The sequence below is a fragment of the Haliaeetus albicilla genome, chromosome 8, assembly GCF_947461875.1.
Source record: "Haliaeetus albicilla chromosome 8, bHalAlb1.1, whole genome shotgun sequence".
In the NCBI taxonomy this organism is placed as follows: Eukaryota; Metazoa; Chordata; class Aves; order Accipitriformes; family Accipitridae; genus Haliaeetus; species Haliaeetus albicilla.
Genome location: NC_091490.1, coordinates 39955811 through 39973529, shown reverse-complemented (window position 1 = coordinate 39973529; position 17719 = coordinate 39955811). Strand labels below are relative to the sequence as shown.

The window sequence follows — 17719 nt, the reverse complement described above, 5'->3', positions numbered from 1 at the left end:
GTTGGTTTACTCAATTCTTACCAGCTTGGACCTTGATGCCTGGATCAATGAACCTCCATCAGACAGTGAATCTGAAGATGAAAAGCCTAAAACAATTTTTCATGATGAGGAACAAAGGCATTCCAGACATAGACAGCCAGAAATAGATGAAGAGGAACTGGCCAGAGTGAGTGAATGTTAAAGTGCTTTTCCTACATAATTCAGTAGTAATGTTGTAAGTGCTACTAAAGCAGTTGGAGCTGTTGTGGATTCCCTGTCTAGCCAGGGAGCCATTCTGCTCTCTACAGCTCGGGAAATCTGATTATTCGATGTGAACAAAATACATGTATTTGAATACATGTATTTTTTTAGGCATTGTGGAATACATCCAATGTAAAGTTCTCTGGAAGTCTAGCTTGCCTATCTTGTCCAAAGGGAAGCAAGATATTATAAAAACTTGGCCCTTATTAGGAGTTTTGAGTTCTTGCAAAAATCTGACCTGTAAACTGTGGTGTCTGGTGCAGTTCACTTCGAAGTACAGGGTCTTGAGGATGGACACTTGTGCTGGGCTCTGCAGCTATGTGGTTTTTTACACACCTCCTCCATTGGTGTGCTTCTGTTATTCTGTGTGCTCTGTATCAGCAGAAAAAGCATCAGCATCTTCGCTCATGGACTTCAGCAGCTTCTATGAATTGCTGTAATGTGACTGTTCTCAGTAGTAGATACCACCTTTCCTGTTTCTGACCTTTTTGTTTTCATAGAAAAATTTTTTTATTGATAAGAATCTTCACTTCTTCTCTTTGCAAAGACGAAAATAGAAATATTTGAATTGCCATCAAAATCTGGTCTTCAGGAAGTTACTATCTCTAGTCTACAATTAAAAAGCAAAGAATGGGTTTTCTAAGGAATATTAGTTATAGTAGTAACAGTACTTGTAGTTACATCCTACTATGCCTTGTAACTCAAAACTGGTTTATCATATGCTACCTACTTTGCTGTAGTCTTTTTGCAAGTAATACATATTTTTCCAGAAATTCAGGGCAATTGCATTTTGTCCTTTGCCTTTTATCTCTCTCTGCTTATAAGCAAACATTGTAATGACAAATACTCTTCCACTTTTAGCGTCGAGAAGCCCGGAAACAAGAACAGGCAAACAACCCGTTTTATATTAAAAGCTCTCCTTCCCCACAGAAGGTGAGTGAGTCTGAATTAAAATATCTTGCTGGCCTCTCATATAATTGTGTGAAGACCTCCTGAATGTCAGAGCTGCAGCTTCCCTCTGGGACATTCTGATTATTTCCACTGCAGTTCTGATCACTTACTAGTGTGCTGACTGAAGTGGCTGCCTACAACTATTTTTATAAGCCTTGTTTGTGTTGAGAAACTCACAAGTGACCTACTTGTAGAGCAGCCAGCTTTCTGTGAATCTCTGGTGGACCTCCATTTTAGGAATAAGGAAGTGGTGATTATCCCAACTACCATTACACAGTAGTTTGGAACAGTCTGGATTAACTTGTCGTGGAAAGTGTAGTGTTTATATTTCAGCAAGGACTCTCTAAAAGCTGTGGAGAAACACTTCCTCTCTGTGCCCTTACGTCACAAATTCCTGTGCAGGTAGTTTGTCCCAGCTCTGGGTGATAGAAGGGTTCAAATTGCCAGGCACTTTATTAAGAGCAGTGAAGAGAGAGTGAACCTAGAACATGCTCCTCTTGAACATGCAGTGTGTTTTATGCATCAAAAAGTCATTGTGGTCTCTTAACACCTTTTTCAGGGAAAGACCCTGCTTTATTCCCTGTATATCCTAAGGACTGCCCCATTTTCTTCAACTCAAATCTCAAAATTTATCTTTTGAAGTGGCAAGTTATTAGCAATAAAACACAAACCAAAAATTCTTGAGAGTTGCAAAAAAGCCTTCTTCAGTGCAATAGCAGTGTTAAAAAACTGTAGCTAAAAGTAGAGTCTTTTATAATAGTTATCAGCTGGCTTTAAAATACACTCTGCTACCACGCAGGATTTGGTACTGAGCTATTCCATTCCTATCCTTTAAAATGTTCACTTAAAGGATTAAATGGCTTGATGTTTTTGAAATGTGTCCACTTATCTGGATTTGAATCTGGCAATGCTCAGAATGTAACAAATTTTCATTTTCCCAGCGATATCAAGACACTCCAGGTGTGGAACATATACCCGTGGTCCAGATTGACCTTTCTGTCCCCTTAAAAGTTCCAGGTAAGTGCAGCTAATCTTCAAAATTAGTTACAGAAATTCAGTTAAGGAAAAGTAATAATTCCTTCTTAGGAATTCCTCCTTAGGTTTTTAAGGGCAAGGAGCATACTCTCATTAGACTCTTAAATATATCTCCTTAACTTACATGTGTTTGAAAATAGTACTTTGCAGTCCAAATGCAGTTCCTCTCAAGACAGTATTAGAAGTAATTCTGTGATTAAGTATATTGTGCAGCCAAGTCTGTAACATGTAAACTAACCACTGTTCTGTGTAGGTAACAGTCACCTTTGGAACGTCTTAAAGGGCTGATGAAAGTGATCAGGAGACATTAAGTGGAGTCTAATGGTAGAGATACTATTTTAATATCTTGTTTCAAATATCAAAAGGTAGTTGTATATATATAATGAGTGGTTTAATATAGCACTGAAAAGTTGCTGATAAAGTGCAATACACTGCAAGTGATGAGTTCTAAGTGCAAATATTTAAGGCTTACATAACAAATTTATTTTCCAAAAGTGTGGAAAGTTGTCAGTACAGCAATGGCATCAATTCTACTTAATATCAATGTTTAGATGCTTTTTGTAATCCAGTTAACGTGGACAAGAATCAGAGAGCAGGATAGAGCTCTCTCCTGTTTCTGGAGAGATGGAGTGTGGTAGCAAAGCTGGTGCTAGAGGGGACTGTATGTGAGATGGTATGGAAGCATAGAGAGGTGTTGATCCTTCTAATTCTGAGAAGCTAGAAGCAAGGTTCACTCCTAACATACTGTTTTAGTGATCAATGTCCATGTGCACTGTAGCCTGAAAGCAGTTTGGCTTCCTCCACAGGAATGCCTATGTCTGACCAGTATGTGAAATTGGAGGAGGAGCGAAGACATAAACAGAAGCTGGAGAAAGATAAGAAAAAGAAAAAACAGAAAAAGGAGAAGAGAGGTAAACATCATCGCCATAATTCTCTGCACACGGAGAGTGAGGAGGATATTGCTCCAGCTCACCATGTCGATATCATAACAGAAGAGATGCCAGAGGTCAGTTGCTTTGGTTGGTGGTTTGAGTTGTGTGATTTATCTGTGTGCTCTTCTTGAGAATTTTTTTTTTTTCCCCAAGAATTGCCAGCCAGTCTGTATTGTTGCAGTTCAAGAGCTCTGATTTCTTGCAAAGCTGTTTAAGAAATGGCTGATTGAGATGGTCCTAGGCTGTTCTCTGCAGGGGGAGAAATGATTGTCTTTTTGTGCACAAAAAGACAAAAATTGCCACTGAAGCTATTAGAAAAAAGCACCAAAAACAAACCCAACAAAACAAACAATATGCGTCTCTGCTATAAAAGTAATGCTGTCCAAATAGTCACTTCATTTATTATGCTCTGCTGCTTCACTTTGACATTAACTTGCTGTCTAGTCAGCAGGTTTGCAGCTGATTATAATTAATTGTGCATGCTAATGATGTAATCTGTATTTGTTCCTAAAATTTCCTTTAATCAAAACCAAACAGCAGCAATTCAAATCCTGCAGTTTATGAAGAATGGTTTTCTGTTCTAAATTAATCTTGTAACTCAATGCTGCATTAAAGTACATTGTTCCTATAACTTACTGCGCCTGGCTGCAAGCTGGCCTATTCCAGGGTTAACAATCTTAAACTGGTTTGGGCGATGTAAAGCTTCAGTTTTGAAATTGCCTGTGATTTGCTTCTTCAGTGGATGGTCTCTGTATCTCTCCTGCAGAATGCTTTGCCCAGTGATGAAGATGACAAAGATCCCAATGATCCATATAAGGCACTTGATATAGATCTGGATAAGTAAGTGACAGTTTTGTATGTGAATTTACTTAATTGCTAACCAGAATGCATGAGGGCAAGTCTGGGACTAAACAGGCAAAGGCACTACCTTTAGTCCACTAAGTGAAAAGACTAAGTCTCTCACCATGTCTTGGATGTAACCTTAGATGATCATCCAGACTTGGGTTCCCACTGGAGCATAGATGATAAAAGTTACGCTGCTGAAGTAGCGGGAGTTTTGGGAGGGGCAGGGGGATCATTTTGTGTGACCAAATGGAGTCTGAAAGCACAGGCAGTGTAGCTGGGATCAGACATGAGAGAGTTAGTCTGAGCTTTTGGATGTGCCAGTATCTCTGATCTAATGTGCATGGGCACCGAGTGTGACCTGCTTTCATCTGTGTTCATCCCAGAACCACTGTACACATGGCAAGCCTGTATGCTCTGTGGTGTGATCATTTGACCAGTAACGGCCAGTTCGTAGCATCCCCATTGCCCTGTGGACATTCAGTGTGGTTCCACTGTTGAAAAATGTTGTTCTAATATGATTGAGTGAACTGCATAACACAACTTTGACCAGAGTCTGGTTCCCATTCAGCTACCAGAGTTGTTTACAGTACTAGCACCCCAGGCTGCAGTGCAGCATACTCTGAATCCCTGCATGCCACGTGATAATTAGCAGTGGGCTGTTAAGTATTGCACATGGAGGTTTTTTTTAGTTGCTGTTTTACAAAATCACCATGCTAAAAATAATTGCTGATTTATGGTCCATGGATGCCTCCTGTAAAGTTTTCAAGACAGTGCAGGCACACGTGTACTATCTCTCTCTCTCTGATACTTAACTTTAAATTCTGTGCCATTCTCTGCAATTCTCAAATCTGTAGAGCTTTGGCCCCTCAGTACCTTGCAAAAAAGTGATGTATCATTTTTAAAAAGTGAAAGAACAGTTTCTGAAAAACTTCCTTTTTTCATGAGCTGGTCACATTCCTCTGAGTTTGCAGGGGACACATATAAAAGGAAGTTAATTTCTGACTATAGACCTCATACTTGCATGACAAGCCTCAACAGCATGGAAAACACTGAGTAGAGGAGTTTCTGAATGCTGTGCCCAGGAGGCATCTTTGGACTTTTGTATTGTTTCCATCCATTCTCTCTCCATTTCACATGAGCCAGTGTGCTCTCCTGTCACGTTTTCTCATGTCTCTGTCCTCTCTTTTTCTTTCTGTGCTTGCACTGCTATGTCTGTGTCACGCTCACATGCAGTCTGGTTTCAGGGAAGCCTTCCAGGTAAGAATACATTGCTAAGTGGTTGACCTTCTTTGTCAGGTTGGTTGATTTCAGTGGACAGCGTAAATACTTGAAGGGTGGTGAAACTACTGAAATCGTTGACCCTCAAATTTGTGAGAGTCTATTTCACCATTGACTTTCAGCACCAATCACTGTTCCTGTACAGGTATATGTGAAATAGCTTAAAGATGAGATCTGTTTACTGTTCAAACAGATGGGGTCCATCTTGCCTTTATGGTGTCTGTTTCAAAGCAAAAAATTAATTGTGTCTGGTTCTTCATGAAATATAAGCAAAAAAAATTAAGGCAGGTGAGACCATTAGAAATCTTCCTGAACTGATGTTTGTTGCTGAAACATGAAAATTAATGTTAAGTAAAAGCTGTAGAGATAGAAAAAGAGGCAATGGTGAACTTCTCACTGATTTCTGGACAGTGTTTGACAAGAATGGAGAAATCTCTGTGGTGTTTTTTTCCCAAGTAATGGATTTGGGATACATTGTAAATCTGTACTACTACTCCTGCTTTTTGGAAACAGGTAGCTGAAATTAAACACAACTTTTTAAATGGAATGGTAGAGTACAAATTCATAGCATAAACTTCCAGAATGAAACAATTTATTGCTTAAAATAATTTCCAATTGGGGTGATCTATTCATCGGTAACAAAAAACATGCCCTTGAAGGGCAGTTTGAGCCATGCTATCATTCCACTGCTTGAATTTCCACACTGTTGCAAATGCTTCCTACTGTTTCACATCTTCGCTCTTCCTTTGAGAGTGGTTCCACAGATATGTAGCATAATGCTATGTGTATGTATTCTTCTGTAGGTGTTACTCAGCCGGCAAGTCTGTAGTTACCACTTTTAAGAGTGATCAGGTATCAGCAAGAGCTTTGCTCTGTCACCTTCAAATCGTTTCTATTAACTTCTAATCCACGAGGGCAGTGCCTGCAGTTACATAAATAAACTTCAGGTACAGAAGTATGTGCTGATTTCAGATTTTGGGGCCCAACTCTTTAAAAACAAAGCATACCTTGTGTTGGACATCCAGCAGATAATCTGAGCTAAGGGAGACTGTTTGCAGAAGGGTAATGGTGTCTTTATTTTTAAGACCCTTAGCAGACAGTGAGAAGCTGCCAGTGCAGAGACACAGAAATGTTGAGACCCTAAAGTCACCAGACTCAGAAGCTCCCCTAGTAGAGAAGAAGAGCAAGAAACCCAAAAAGAAGGAAAAGAAACACAAAGAAAAAGAGAGAGAGAAAGGAAAGAAGAAAGAGAAAGAGAAAAAGGTAGTAGAGGAGGAAGAAGAAAAAAAGGTAATTCTCCAAGACTTGCATTATTTTAGAAGCTGGTGTTATGGGCCATATTTATTGCTGTGTTTTGTTTGTTGCTTAGGAACCGTCACATTTGATAAGTCAAACAGCTTAATGTTTTCAACCTTTACTTCCTTTAAATTTTTACAACCATAAGAGCAGGTATTTAAAGATTTCTGTTAATAAAAATAACATTTACTTAGCCTCATAAGTTAGCAGAATTCAGCTTACTGCAGCCTACACAGCAGATCTTCCAGATCTAATTTGGAAGCTGAGTTTACTGGTATTTTGTCTGTTCTTAGAATGGGGAACTCTTTAGCAAAATATCTGGAACTTGCTTTTGTTCTACATCCTGTCCTCCATATACTTCAGAATCTTTCAGTTATAAAACCTGACATTAGTTGTCAGTTACTCTGAAGACTTGAAGTATCCTTGTTAACCACTCTGCAGAGATGCACTTTTCCTCTAAGATGCAGCAATTGGGCTTTGAATGCCTGTAGATGTTGTTGCTGTGTAAGGTAATTGGAAGTTAACTGTCAGCTATGTCCAGTTTTGGAAGTGTGCTCAAAGGCTGAAGTTAAGCTTCTTGAACTATTTGCTCCTAAATGCATTGCAGCATCTATGTATGGGCATTCTGGAGCAGTGCATTTCCATGAAAACTTAAGGTTTTAATTTAAATTTTTTCTTTTTCTTTTAAAGAATGGTATCAAAACAACTATAATGGTTTTGTTTTCTCTTGAAATTCAGGGGGAAGACTTGGATTTCTGGCTCTCTACTGCTCCACCACCTGCTTCCTCTACCCAGCCACAGGTAGACATCTTACCACATCACAGGAAACTTTTTCTTTTTATTGCATCTTAGCTGTGATAGGAGTGCTTTGTCATGCTGCAGGAGAGAAGGGAAAGATAGGCTTCATCTCCTCAACTTATTGCTGTGAAGCAATGTCATTTTATCTCCCCAGTTTACAGACACTGTAATGAGAGGTTTCAAGCTCATTCTGCTGTGCAGATGAATGGATAGAAATGCAGATGCTGCTACAGGCTTGGTGGATTTTAATATTATTGGTGGGTTTTAATACTATATTATTGTATGGTTTTATTTCCTAGTGTGAGCCAGACACTAGCAATATTAATAGACATGAGAGAGACAGTCTGAAAGAAAAAGTCTCATGAATTTTGATGGAAGATTTTTAGAGGAAGAGACAGGGAAGATAAGGGGATGGATTCCTTGGAGGAAACCTTTTGTATCTTGTCCTCAGGTGATCATATTTGCTGGGTTGCAGAGGCATAAAATTGAAAGGCTTGATAGCATGTTAGTCTAAAGTAATTTTTGAAATAACAGTTGGTGTTGGGGGGAGTGTCACTGTTAAGATTTCTTTTGGTGTAGGATTCAGTTGTTTCAACTGTGTTCCATTAGTGTCATAATCCTTCTGCTAATCCACTCAGAGTGAGCCTGAAGTGGGTGCTGCTGTTGTGCCTGAAGCTCAAGAGGTAAAAAAGGAAGAAAGGGAAGAGCGAGAGGAAGAGGAGGAGGAGGGTGAAGGAAAGGTAAGTGGTTTAAATTGCAGTCACCCTTAGCCATATTCTCCTAGTGTCTTGTATTCTTTAAAAACAAGCACACAGGAATTACCAACAGCATCCTATCCAGTGTAGTGACCACTTGCAAATAGGCAGCAGTGGGATGTTACGCCCTTGCAGAGCTCTAAACTCTTCGTAGTAAGAGGTTTGTTTGTTCCTTGAGCCAGGGAGTCAGGTAGCAGTTTTAAAGCTGAGCTTCTAAACAGTTGAAGAGATTGGGCCTTCTGCTGATCCCAGGCTGCTTCGCGTTAAGGTATTGTCACGTGAGTGGGGAGCAAGGGTTTACTGGGACTCAACACAGAATTACTGTTGGGGTTTAAGGAATGGGGACTCTGTTTCAGGTTTCTGCAGTAGTAGGAAATTGTTCGGTCATCCAGAAGGCTGCATAGAGTGGGAGTCAATAGTTGAAAGATCTGCAAAGGGGTCATGATGTAATGGCTGGAAATGTTGGGGTTTTTTAAGGGTTTGTTATAGTTTCTTTTTCTTCTTGGTAGAAATCCTCCAAGCATAAGAAGAAAAAGCACAAGAAAGAGAAAGATGAGAAATCAAAGGATAAAAAGAAATCCAAAAAGAAGAGTCATCACAGTGAGGAGGAGACAACAGAGTCAGTGCAGAATGGAACACTAGATGATGAACCACTACCAGTAAGTAGCGGTGCACTGGCAGCCCTTGCCCTGGGGAAAAGGTGGGAGCTAAACTGTTTGGGGAGGAAGGAGAATGACAGCTCTTTTCAGAGAAATTAGTTATATTGCGACTGTGATTTCTTTTTTGTTTTTCAGCCTATGTCCAGTTACCGCCTTCTTGCTGAAAATCCATATATTAAAATGGTGAGGTTTTTGGCATTTAAATCCAGATGTCTTCTCTTTCTGTGTTCTCCAAGAAAAGAGGGGATACCCTGGGGATGGTGTAGCGACTTTATGTAGGCAACATTTAACTGGAGAACCGTTTAAATCCCAGGAGGTATAAATATAACAAAGCTCCATTTCCATTCCTTTTCATGTCCCTTTTAATGAGTTTTCAAGTTGATATTTTCCCACTGCTTAGCAGTACTGTGGAGCTGATCACCAGTGTGCTTTTCATTGGTCCTATAGCTGTACCAAATTACCTTCATTTTGAAGCTTGCTTTATTCTGATGCTATGTTCTGTTCTGGTGCTCTGGTGTTTGAAGTTTCTGAATCTCCTGTGATTTCCCCCCTCCCCTTGATTTGCAGACCTACGATATTCAAGGAAACCTCCAGAATGATAGTCAAGTTACTGTCTCTGTTATCTTTGAGAACAAAAGCACTAGCTTCCTTAAGAGCATGGAACTAAATGTCCTGGACTCTCTCAACACTAAAATGCTCCGACCAGAAGGATCATCAGTACATGATGGGATACCTGTGCCCTTTCAGCTCCCCCCTGGTATGCGCAGCTTTGCACAGAGTTCTTGGAGTATGTCTAGTCCTGCACTGCCCTCCTGTGGAAAGAATTGTTTGAACTTCTTGCTACTTGCTGTTTTCTGGAAAGACATGTCCCTCTGCCTGGGTGTTCGCTGGGCTTTCACACAATTCACTGGAGAGGATAAGCCTTCTTACAGTATGGCTATAAACACAGGTGGTTCTGTACAGCAAGAGCAAAGCCTATAATGTAGGACTGGGAGTCCAAATGTCTGAGTTCCTTTTTCAGGTGACTGCGGACTGGCACACCTTTGAACGTGCCAGCATTGCCAACTACAGGAGTCCAAAATTCATAAGGAGTTTGCTATGAGATTTAAAATGAAACAAAGCTATAGGTTCATGAACCATTAGAATCCACTCTGAATTTATTCTCAAGCTATTGTTCCACTGTTTTAATGGCAGAGGCCATATGCAGTGAAAGTTTGTGACAAGTATGTGCTTATTTGGATGGGGAGCTGAGCCCTTAAGAAATACTAGACACAGAGATGAACGATAATGGCTTCATACATAGTACAATAGTACAGTTGAATCGCTAAACTTCTTTGAATTTCAGTTCCTTCACTGAAGAGTTAATTTGAATACTGAAACAGCTCACACAAGTCTTCTGGGATTTAGTGGCTTCAGGGTGCATTTTGATCCCCTGTGAAAAGCAGTGGGGTTTGGGGTTTTTTTTATTCTGTGTAAGGCAGTTCTTGACACGGACTTGTATATTAAAAGAAAAACATATAGAATTCGAATTAGTTCTGAAAACTACTTGGAAAGCTCTATATTTCCCAGCTATACAAACAGTTTAAATATATTGCCACTGCGACATACTTTGCCCAGGCACTCACTCAACCTCTACCAAATGCCAGCTATCACAGCTGCTTTTCAGAGAACCAAGAGCTAAGTGCTATAACACTGTTAATTCACAGCAGGAATTGTGCATACTCTCTTCCCACTACACAGAAAATTTCAAACCTGGTTCAAAAATAGTCAGCACATAAAGCTTAGCTGCTACTGATTAGCTTATTCTAACCATTACTTAGATACGGAAACCATTTTCTGACTTGACTTCTCCCTCTCCTCTCTTCACGCTAGGAATCTCTAATGAAGCCCAGTTTGTGTTTACACTTCAGAGTATTGTTATGGCTCAGAAGTTAAAAGGAACACTGTCCTTTATAGTCAAAGTAAGTGCAGCTTTAAACTCTGTGCTTCTGCTTCCTTTGGAACTGCATAAGGGAGCTTGACTTGGGTGGAAAGCACTGCTTTAGAGCTTTTTTAGGCATCATTTCATCTCTGCTGCACCAGCCCATTCTGTGATGTGAGAAGTATTTTTACATGACATCTTGTGCAAAGAGTGTCCCGAATACTGCGTAAGCATGTCCTAAATTGTCATTCCCAGCAGTGTGTGAGCAATGCAGCCTGAAACATATGCCACATTGTCAGCTAGAAAATCACTGCAGTGGTGCATCTGCCGGGGAGAGGAGGTCAACCAACTGGCAAGAGATGCAACCCAGTCTGTTTCCTCTGATCTCAGTTATCCAAAGATCAGTTGGACATGGCTACCTTGTACAAGGCTGGAAAAATAGTAGTAAGAATTAGATACAGTTAATAAGGATGGAAACCCAGAACAAGAGTGAGGTTAGCTGAAGGCATTGTTGAATAAGTATCGACCTGTATAAGACTATGTGGGTTTCTGATCTTACTTCAGTAAAATTATTAACGAAGCAGCTGCATGAACAGCTCGAAGGAAGTGAATGGAGACAGTTGTGGCTACTTCTGAGTCAGCCATTATCTCTATTTTAAAGGTTTCTTGAAGATAGTATACTAGTCCTATTTTCAGTACCTAAGAATCTGGGAGATACTAATTTATTATTTTGCTTGGGAAATGGTGAACTGTAAAACCACATCTCCAAGTGTTGGTTTAAATTCAGTCTGCTCAGTGTCTTTCAGCAGAGTGCAATCAAAAATGCAGCCCAATCCCTCCAGTTGTGTCCCTTATCTAGGTCTATGTATCAACCTAGCTGCCCAAATCTTTTCTGTAAGTGGCCTGATGTTGTAGCGCGACGGTTGTTCTCACACTGATCCATCAGGCCCAGCCAGGGTATATCAAAGGGAATTGAGCCCTGAAGTCTTCGTTGGTGCCTGTTTGGTAGGTGGGGGTGGTGCCTCCTCTTGCTGCCTTGGGGCTCCCATTCATCTCCTTTCCTTTGACCTGTTGCAGAATGATGAAGGTTCAACCCATGAAAAACTAGATTTCAAATTGCACTTCAGTTGCGCTTCATACTTGATCACGACGCCTTGCTATAGGTAAGTGCCATTTAGGGAGCACAACATTGGTGCTTTTGCTGCCCATGTGAAGCTAAGCTTTGGCTGCAGGCCATCTCTGCAAGATACGCAGCATGCTTTTGACTTTGACTGCTTGTGATTGCTTTGATTACAGTTCAGTTATCTTGTGGATTGTTTGACTGTTGAAATATGTTGCTGGACATATTTTAAGTGATTCTGGAGAAGGAGCTATATGCCCTGTAGGCTGGCAGAGGTCATGTCGAAGTAGCTCTGGTTGAGGTCCCAGGGTACTCCAGTGGAGTCTGGAGTATGGTTCCCATATTTGTTGTAAACCCATTTTCCTAGAGCTTGGTAGTACTTAGACGTCTGCATCCTGAGTTGTCTCAAGGTCTGCATGGGGCTAATGTGGCAGATTTCACTTGAATTTCTAGCACAGGTGTTTACTTTCCTTCCTGTTTTGCAGTGATGCTTTTGCCAAGCTCCTAGAGTCTGGAGATCTGCACATCAGTTCTATTAAAGTAGATGGAATTAGCATTTCTTTCCAACATCTACTGGCAAAGATCTGTTTTCATCATCATTTTTCAGGTGAGTCTTCCTCGATGCAGAACCTTCTGCAAAATTCTGTATTCTAAAATTTCTGCTGTGCCTGGCAAGTGCAACGCTCCGTGGCCTCAACGATGACAGAAGCAGGTGGTGTCCAGATTAAATAAATTTGGGAGAGGAGGTTTTTTTCCAGTCTTGTAATACATTGGTATCCTCAAAACATGCAATGTTCTTCAAAATGAACTCTCCTTCTGTCCCTGTGGCTTTCCTCCAGTCCAGCAAGGTATGTGGCAGGTATCACGGGAGCAGCTTGCATATAATTAGGGCTGTAACTGTTCTCTGGAGGGTTTGTTTGATCTTCAGTGCTTCAGCCTACCTCTTTCCCCAGTGCTTCGTTTCAGTAAGGGAGAGCGTGAGCTATTCAAGTTTGGACTTAATAATTAAAATACAAGTACTGGATGAAGCAAAACAAATGGCTGTTTCATCATGCTCTGGTGTATGCATTAGATGTTGCCTCACTGAAAGTATTTCTGGGGAAGAGATGTACGTTCTGATCAGTGTTTTTGCCACAAAACATTTGCAGCTTACTTAAATGACTAACCTCATTATTGTGAAATATCCCAGGTAGCAGCCAGGCACATACATCATCTTAACCCTGACTACTCCTCCCCTCACTCAGTAGAAGCTTCTAGTCCTTGAGGCCAGGCAAAGCAGTAGTTCCTCTTCATGGGAAGCAAACCTTGTATTAAAATTGTCTCGCTAAATGAAAACTCCTGTTTTCTTTATAGTTGTGGAACGCGTTGATTCATGTGCATCAATGTACAGTCGTTCTATCCAAGGCCATCACGTCTGCCTACTGGTAAAAAAGGTGAGAGCATTGTACCACTCTGAAACAAGACCCGAGAGAAGCTAAATCTGCAGCCTTCTGCCTTAACAGAAAGAGGAAATATTCCTGTCTAAATCATCCAGGGACACCATGGGCAATTTAATTTATCTGGCCCATCTAGCTGTTTTCACTGTGTTACTACCAATCTTGTACCTCCCCATGGGCTTTCTGTTGCCCCGCGCATACCCGGTGGGTAGTAGCAGCACTGATGGCTTCCCCAGACTGACCTCTCGGCTAAGCCTGCTTCGTTCCTGGCAAAGGCTTCACCGGCTGTTTGCAGTCCCTGAGCTTGGCTGGGAATAAAATTGTCCCCGCTTAGAAGAGAAGCTAATGGATTTCTTTTTTCTTTTTCTTTCCAAGGGAGAGAACTCTGTATCCATAGATGGGAAATGTAATGATTCCACCCTGCTTAGCAACTTGTTGGATGAGATGAAAGAGACATTGTCCAAGTGCTGAATATTCCCTACGAAATATTCCAACTACAAGAAACACACCTAATGTGTAAAGACGAGCAGACCCAAGTGTTAAGTTTCTCCCTCGTACGCATGTACTATCCTGGGGCACGTGCTTTTCAGTTAACTCCACCATTGTTTGCAGTTTAGACATTTTAAGGCTGTATGTTACCTTTTTATTTCAAAACTTTTTACAAACTGTGGTGTTAACCCTTTCTAGCCCAAAGAGATCCTGGTGACATGACTGGAGGAGGGAGGGAGGGAGGGAGTGGCGCTATTTATTCAGCAGCTCATGATGATCCCATAAACCTTGCCATCTGCGTGGGATGGTGGACTAAGCAGAATTTTATCAACAGTAGCACAGAGTCTGTTGCTTGTGCTTATTGCCAGGGAAGGTTGACTTGATTCTTAGCCATGGAATATGGCTTCAGGGCTGCTGTAGTTGATGTATATTTCTAGCAGAGGCTGGTGCTGGACCTGAAGGCCTCTCTTTTTTTTTTTTTATATATATGATTTGTTATTATTATTATTATTATCTCAAGATCTATTGTGATCAGCATATAAACATCCTCCATCTCCTTGAGCTAATCCAAATGAGCCCTGTGAGAACTGGGATGTTTGAGTTTCTGTTTATAGTAGTTGCCTTGAGCCTTAACCTTCTTTTAGTGACAGCTGAAAGAGTAGAGAGTGAATGCATGAAACAGGCTGGAAGTGTTACTGTTTGGTTCTCTGCTCCTGTTGACCACCCCCGCAAATGGAGTCTATCATGCCTCTCCCCTTTGAGCAGTCTCTGCTGATGTGTTTTATGAGTCCACTTCAATTTCACATTCCTGAAAAGTTAGGGTGTAGCAAGAAACTGGAAATCCGAAGGGGTCTGTTCCTGCTTTTTTATCATATTGCTCACCAGCTGAGGTTGACCACTACCAGGTTAGAGAAACGCCCACGTGTGTAATCCCTTGTATTCTGAACAGTTTGCAGATAACAGCCCTGTTCCCTCCCTCTGTGCTGTGAAATCAGAGATGTTGTGCTGTCTCAGTTGTCCCCGTAGCGTCCCATGGCCCTGCCCTCACAGCAGTGGATGCAGATTTAGCAGCGCAAGTGTAACTGGGTCCCTGCAGCAGAAGTCTCCCTGCCTGGATGGCAGGAGGGAGGCCTTGGTGAGGAGCTGCAGACGTGGGTCTGTAGCATGTTACTTTAGAGGGAAGAAAGGGAGGGTCTACGAAGTGAAGCCCATTCTGCACTATTGAAATCTTGTAGAATCACTGACTGGAAAGGGATGTCACTGTGCCCTTTACAGAGATGCTTAATTGATGTCCTTCTCCAAAATCTCTTGCTTTCAATTTTTTCTATTTTTTTTTTCACCCAGTTCTTTTACTTGCTGTTGCATACCCAGCAAACTGAGAACACGCTTGAACGGTTTTGCTTTGAGGCACAGGTGAATAGCTGAAGGGTCCCCAGGGAGGAGTTGGGTTGGTCTGCACTTCTCCAGCACCACCACCACTCCGACAGGCATCAGCAGTGCCCAGTAGAGTTGAACTAAAACACTAGGCGGGAAACGGGATAAAGTGTTGATCTTCTCCTTTGGGTGAATGTCCTGTACTTAAAGCGTGTCTTGTGCTCTTCACACTCTTCCCGTATTAGGGTATTTTTGCAAAGGCTCTGCTCTGGTTTTATTGCTAGGACCAGCTTCGTATTCTGACCACACTTGTGCGCTGCAGGAATTCGTTTGCAGCAGGCTTCACTGCTGGTGAAGTGGTAGTTTTTGGTATTGGTCAACCTCCCTTGGTTAGCCAGTTTGTGTATTAGAAACTGAACATATTAAAATTGTCTTAAAGGATAATGTTCCTCAATTAGTGTTTTTTTTAATTCATGGATGAAAACTGTCACTTTAGCATGTAGAGTCTTCTCTTACGGAATCCTGTGCAGTGATTCTAGAATTTTGAAACTGTATGATGTGTTACATTCACAAATTTATTTGCTATCAACATTCCCTTAAAAAAAAAAAAAAAAAAAAAAAAAAAAAGAAAACAACATACCACAAGCTGCTGTAATGATTTTGTGTCAAGATGATCCAATAAACTTTCAAAACAAAGTTAAATTTTTGGCTTTGTAAATAGTCCTTTTATAAGACCCTTCCAGCTTGTATGGACCCAAAAGCATGACGTGGATGTACCCCAGCTCTGAATGCTTGTGTCTTTGGGGAAGCTAAGAAGAATCTCATTCCAAAACTTTGGGAGGAGGTAAGAAGTCATTTCTAACACCGCTGTGTGGAGTGGTGGGTTTTTATCAGCTGGGGACTGGTGTGCATCGGTGGGGGGAGTCCTGACAGTCCTGTATCCCTAAAGTGTGCATCACATACCCGCTCTGTCAGCGGCAGCAGCTCAAAGGTGTGAAGTACATGAGCAGAAGAGGAGTCTATAGTGAGGGAGACTGGAATGATGCTGTTCTACATCTCCTGTATTCTAAACTGACCTGATTTTTATAGGCACCAAAACTTTGATTCCTACACACTTAGAATAACTAACTGGTCAGGCTGTCACGTTTCAGCACTCCTTTGGAAGGCAGCAGTGCAGACAACAGTTGTCACTAACACAAAAGTTACAGGCAAAAAAAAATATAATTTAGACAATCTCAGTTAAAGCTGCATTAATATATTTTTTTTTGGATCACAGTTGCAGCTAAAATCTAAGCACTTGTGAAAATTAGAGCTCTGGTCTTGATGTCTAGAAACTTAAGGTCAGAAATCAGCCTCTTCTGTCTCTTCCTCTTGGCCTGACATCCAGTAAAATCCCTCTGCCGCATTGTAGGACTGCACAAATCTGATGAAACAGGATGAAAACAACAACAAACACCCATCTCTCTGAAAATGTGTGAAAAAAAACCAAACCCAGGAAGCATTTGGAGTGAACATCGAGTATTTAAGGAGCTGCAGGACCTTAACTGGTCAATGCAGGAGTTTACAGCGAAGCCGGCATCATGCACTTCTGGCTTCGAACAGCAAGACAGGCTCTTGCCCTGCTCTCTGCGCTTACGTCGCGTCAAAATCCGTTGAGCAACTGGACAAAATCCGTCCTTATCGGTATGTTATGAACAAGCACATAAAGGAAACAGTGCTCTGCACCATCCTTGCAAGGACAGGAGAGTGCCACCCCCGAGGTTTGTGGTTGCGACAGTTTCATGCCAAGTCTTGATGGGAGCAGCATCTCTTCCTTGGAGGTACCCAACCGTTAGCAGCTGCGCTCTCTGGAGAGGCACTAACGATGCCGGAGCAGCTGCCCCGGCTCCTCTGTGGGGCTCCAGCCCCCCCCCCCGTGCCAGGGCTGTGACCACAGGCCGCTCTTGGGAGCAGAAAGCGGGATCAGCTGCTCTGCAGGGACATCCAAGCTGCAGAGAAGAGCCAGCACGAGGTCAGGATGGAAAAGCCGAAACCTTCACCCGTGGGTGCTGCCGCAGGCTCCCGGGGGGCCCCTGAGCACCACGGGTGGAGCTGAGCTGGGGCTGCGGGGCTGTCGATTTGGGGTGGTCGCGGGGGAACCCGCACGGGAGAGCGGCGAGCTGTCCTGCGGTGCCAGCGACGGGGTAGGAGCGTAGGAAAAACGCTGCGAGTGCTGGACGGGAGGGAGCTCTGCGGGGTGAGGGGAACGGCTGTGCTTTTGGGCACCGTTTGGTTTGGGGCTTCCCGGGGACTTACCACCTGCGTTCGACTTCCCTCCTTCTGCTGTTTGTGAAAATTTCCCTTTGAACCAGCAGCTGCGTTTCCTGCTACTTCTCCTTTTTTATGACTGAGTTTCAAGGACGCGCAGCTCCCTTCAGCCGTTCCCCTTCCACCAACCGTCCCGGCCTCAAACCCAGCTTGGGCCGTGAGCCGGGGCAGGACCGGGGCCGCGGCTGGTTCCCGGTGGTGCCAAAACCACCCTCCTCCCCCCCGACAGACTCAAATCAGGAAAATAAGAAAGTTATTGGGGTGCCGGAGGATGGTCTGAAG

General features: G+C 42.3%; 1 protein-coding gene across 2 annotated transcripts in view; it reads left to right on the top strand.

The window, feature by feature from the left end:
- AP3D1 (adaptor related protein complex 3 subunit delta 1) overlaps positions 1 to 15832 on the top strand; it is a 45851-nt gene extending 30019 nt beyond the window's left edge. Inside the window, exons 17-33 of one of the 2 annotated variants that reach the window (XM_069790137.1) lie at positions 25 to 166; positions 1102 to 1173; positions 2133 to 2208; positions 3033 to 3232; positions 3925 to 3998; positions 5238 to 5261; positions 6368 to 6572; positions 7317 to 7379; positions 8015 to 8116; positions 8641 to 8790; positions 8926 to 8973; positions 9358 to 9547; positions 10663 to 10751; positions 11789 to 11874; positions 12317 to 12438; positions 13185 to 13264; positions 13643 to 15832. In XM_069790137.1, coding sequence (XP_069646238.1) covers positions 25 to 166; positions 1102 to 1173; positions 2133 to 2208; positions 3033 to 3232; positions 3925 to 3998; positions 5238 to 5261; positions 6368 to 6572; positions 7317 to 7379; positions 8015 to 8116; positions 8641 to 8790; positions 8926 to 8973; positions 9358 to 9547; positions 10663 to 10751; positions 11789 to 11874; positions 12317 to 12438; positions 13185 to 13264; positions 13643 to 13738 — 1819 coding nt within the window. In that variant the 3' untranslated portion in view covers positions 13739 to 15832. The remainder of the gene's footprint in view (positions 1 to 24; positions 167 to 1101; positions 1174 to 2132; positions 2209 to 3032; positions 3233 to 3924; positions 3999 to 5237; positions 5262 to 6367; positions 6573 to 7316; positions 7380 to 8014; positions 8117 to 8640; positions 8791 to 8925; positions 8974 to 9357; positions 9548 to 10662; positions 10752 to 11788; positions 11875 to 12316; positions 12439 to 13184; positions 13265 to 13642) is intronic. The other variant, XM_069790139.1, reaches the window with a different exon arrangement.
- Positions 15833 to 17719: the final 1887 nt, after the last annotated feature.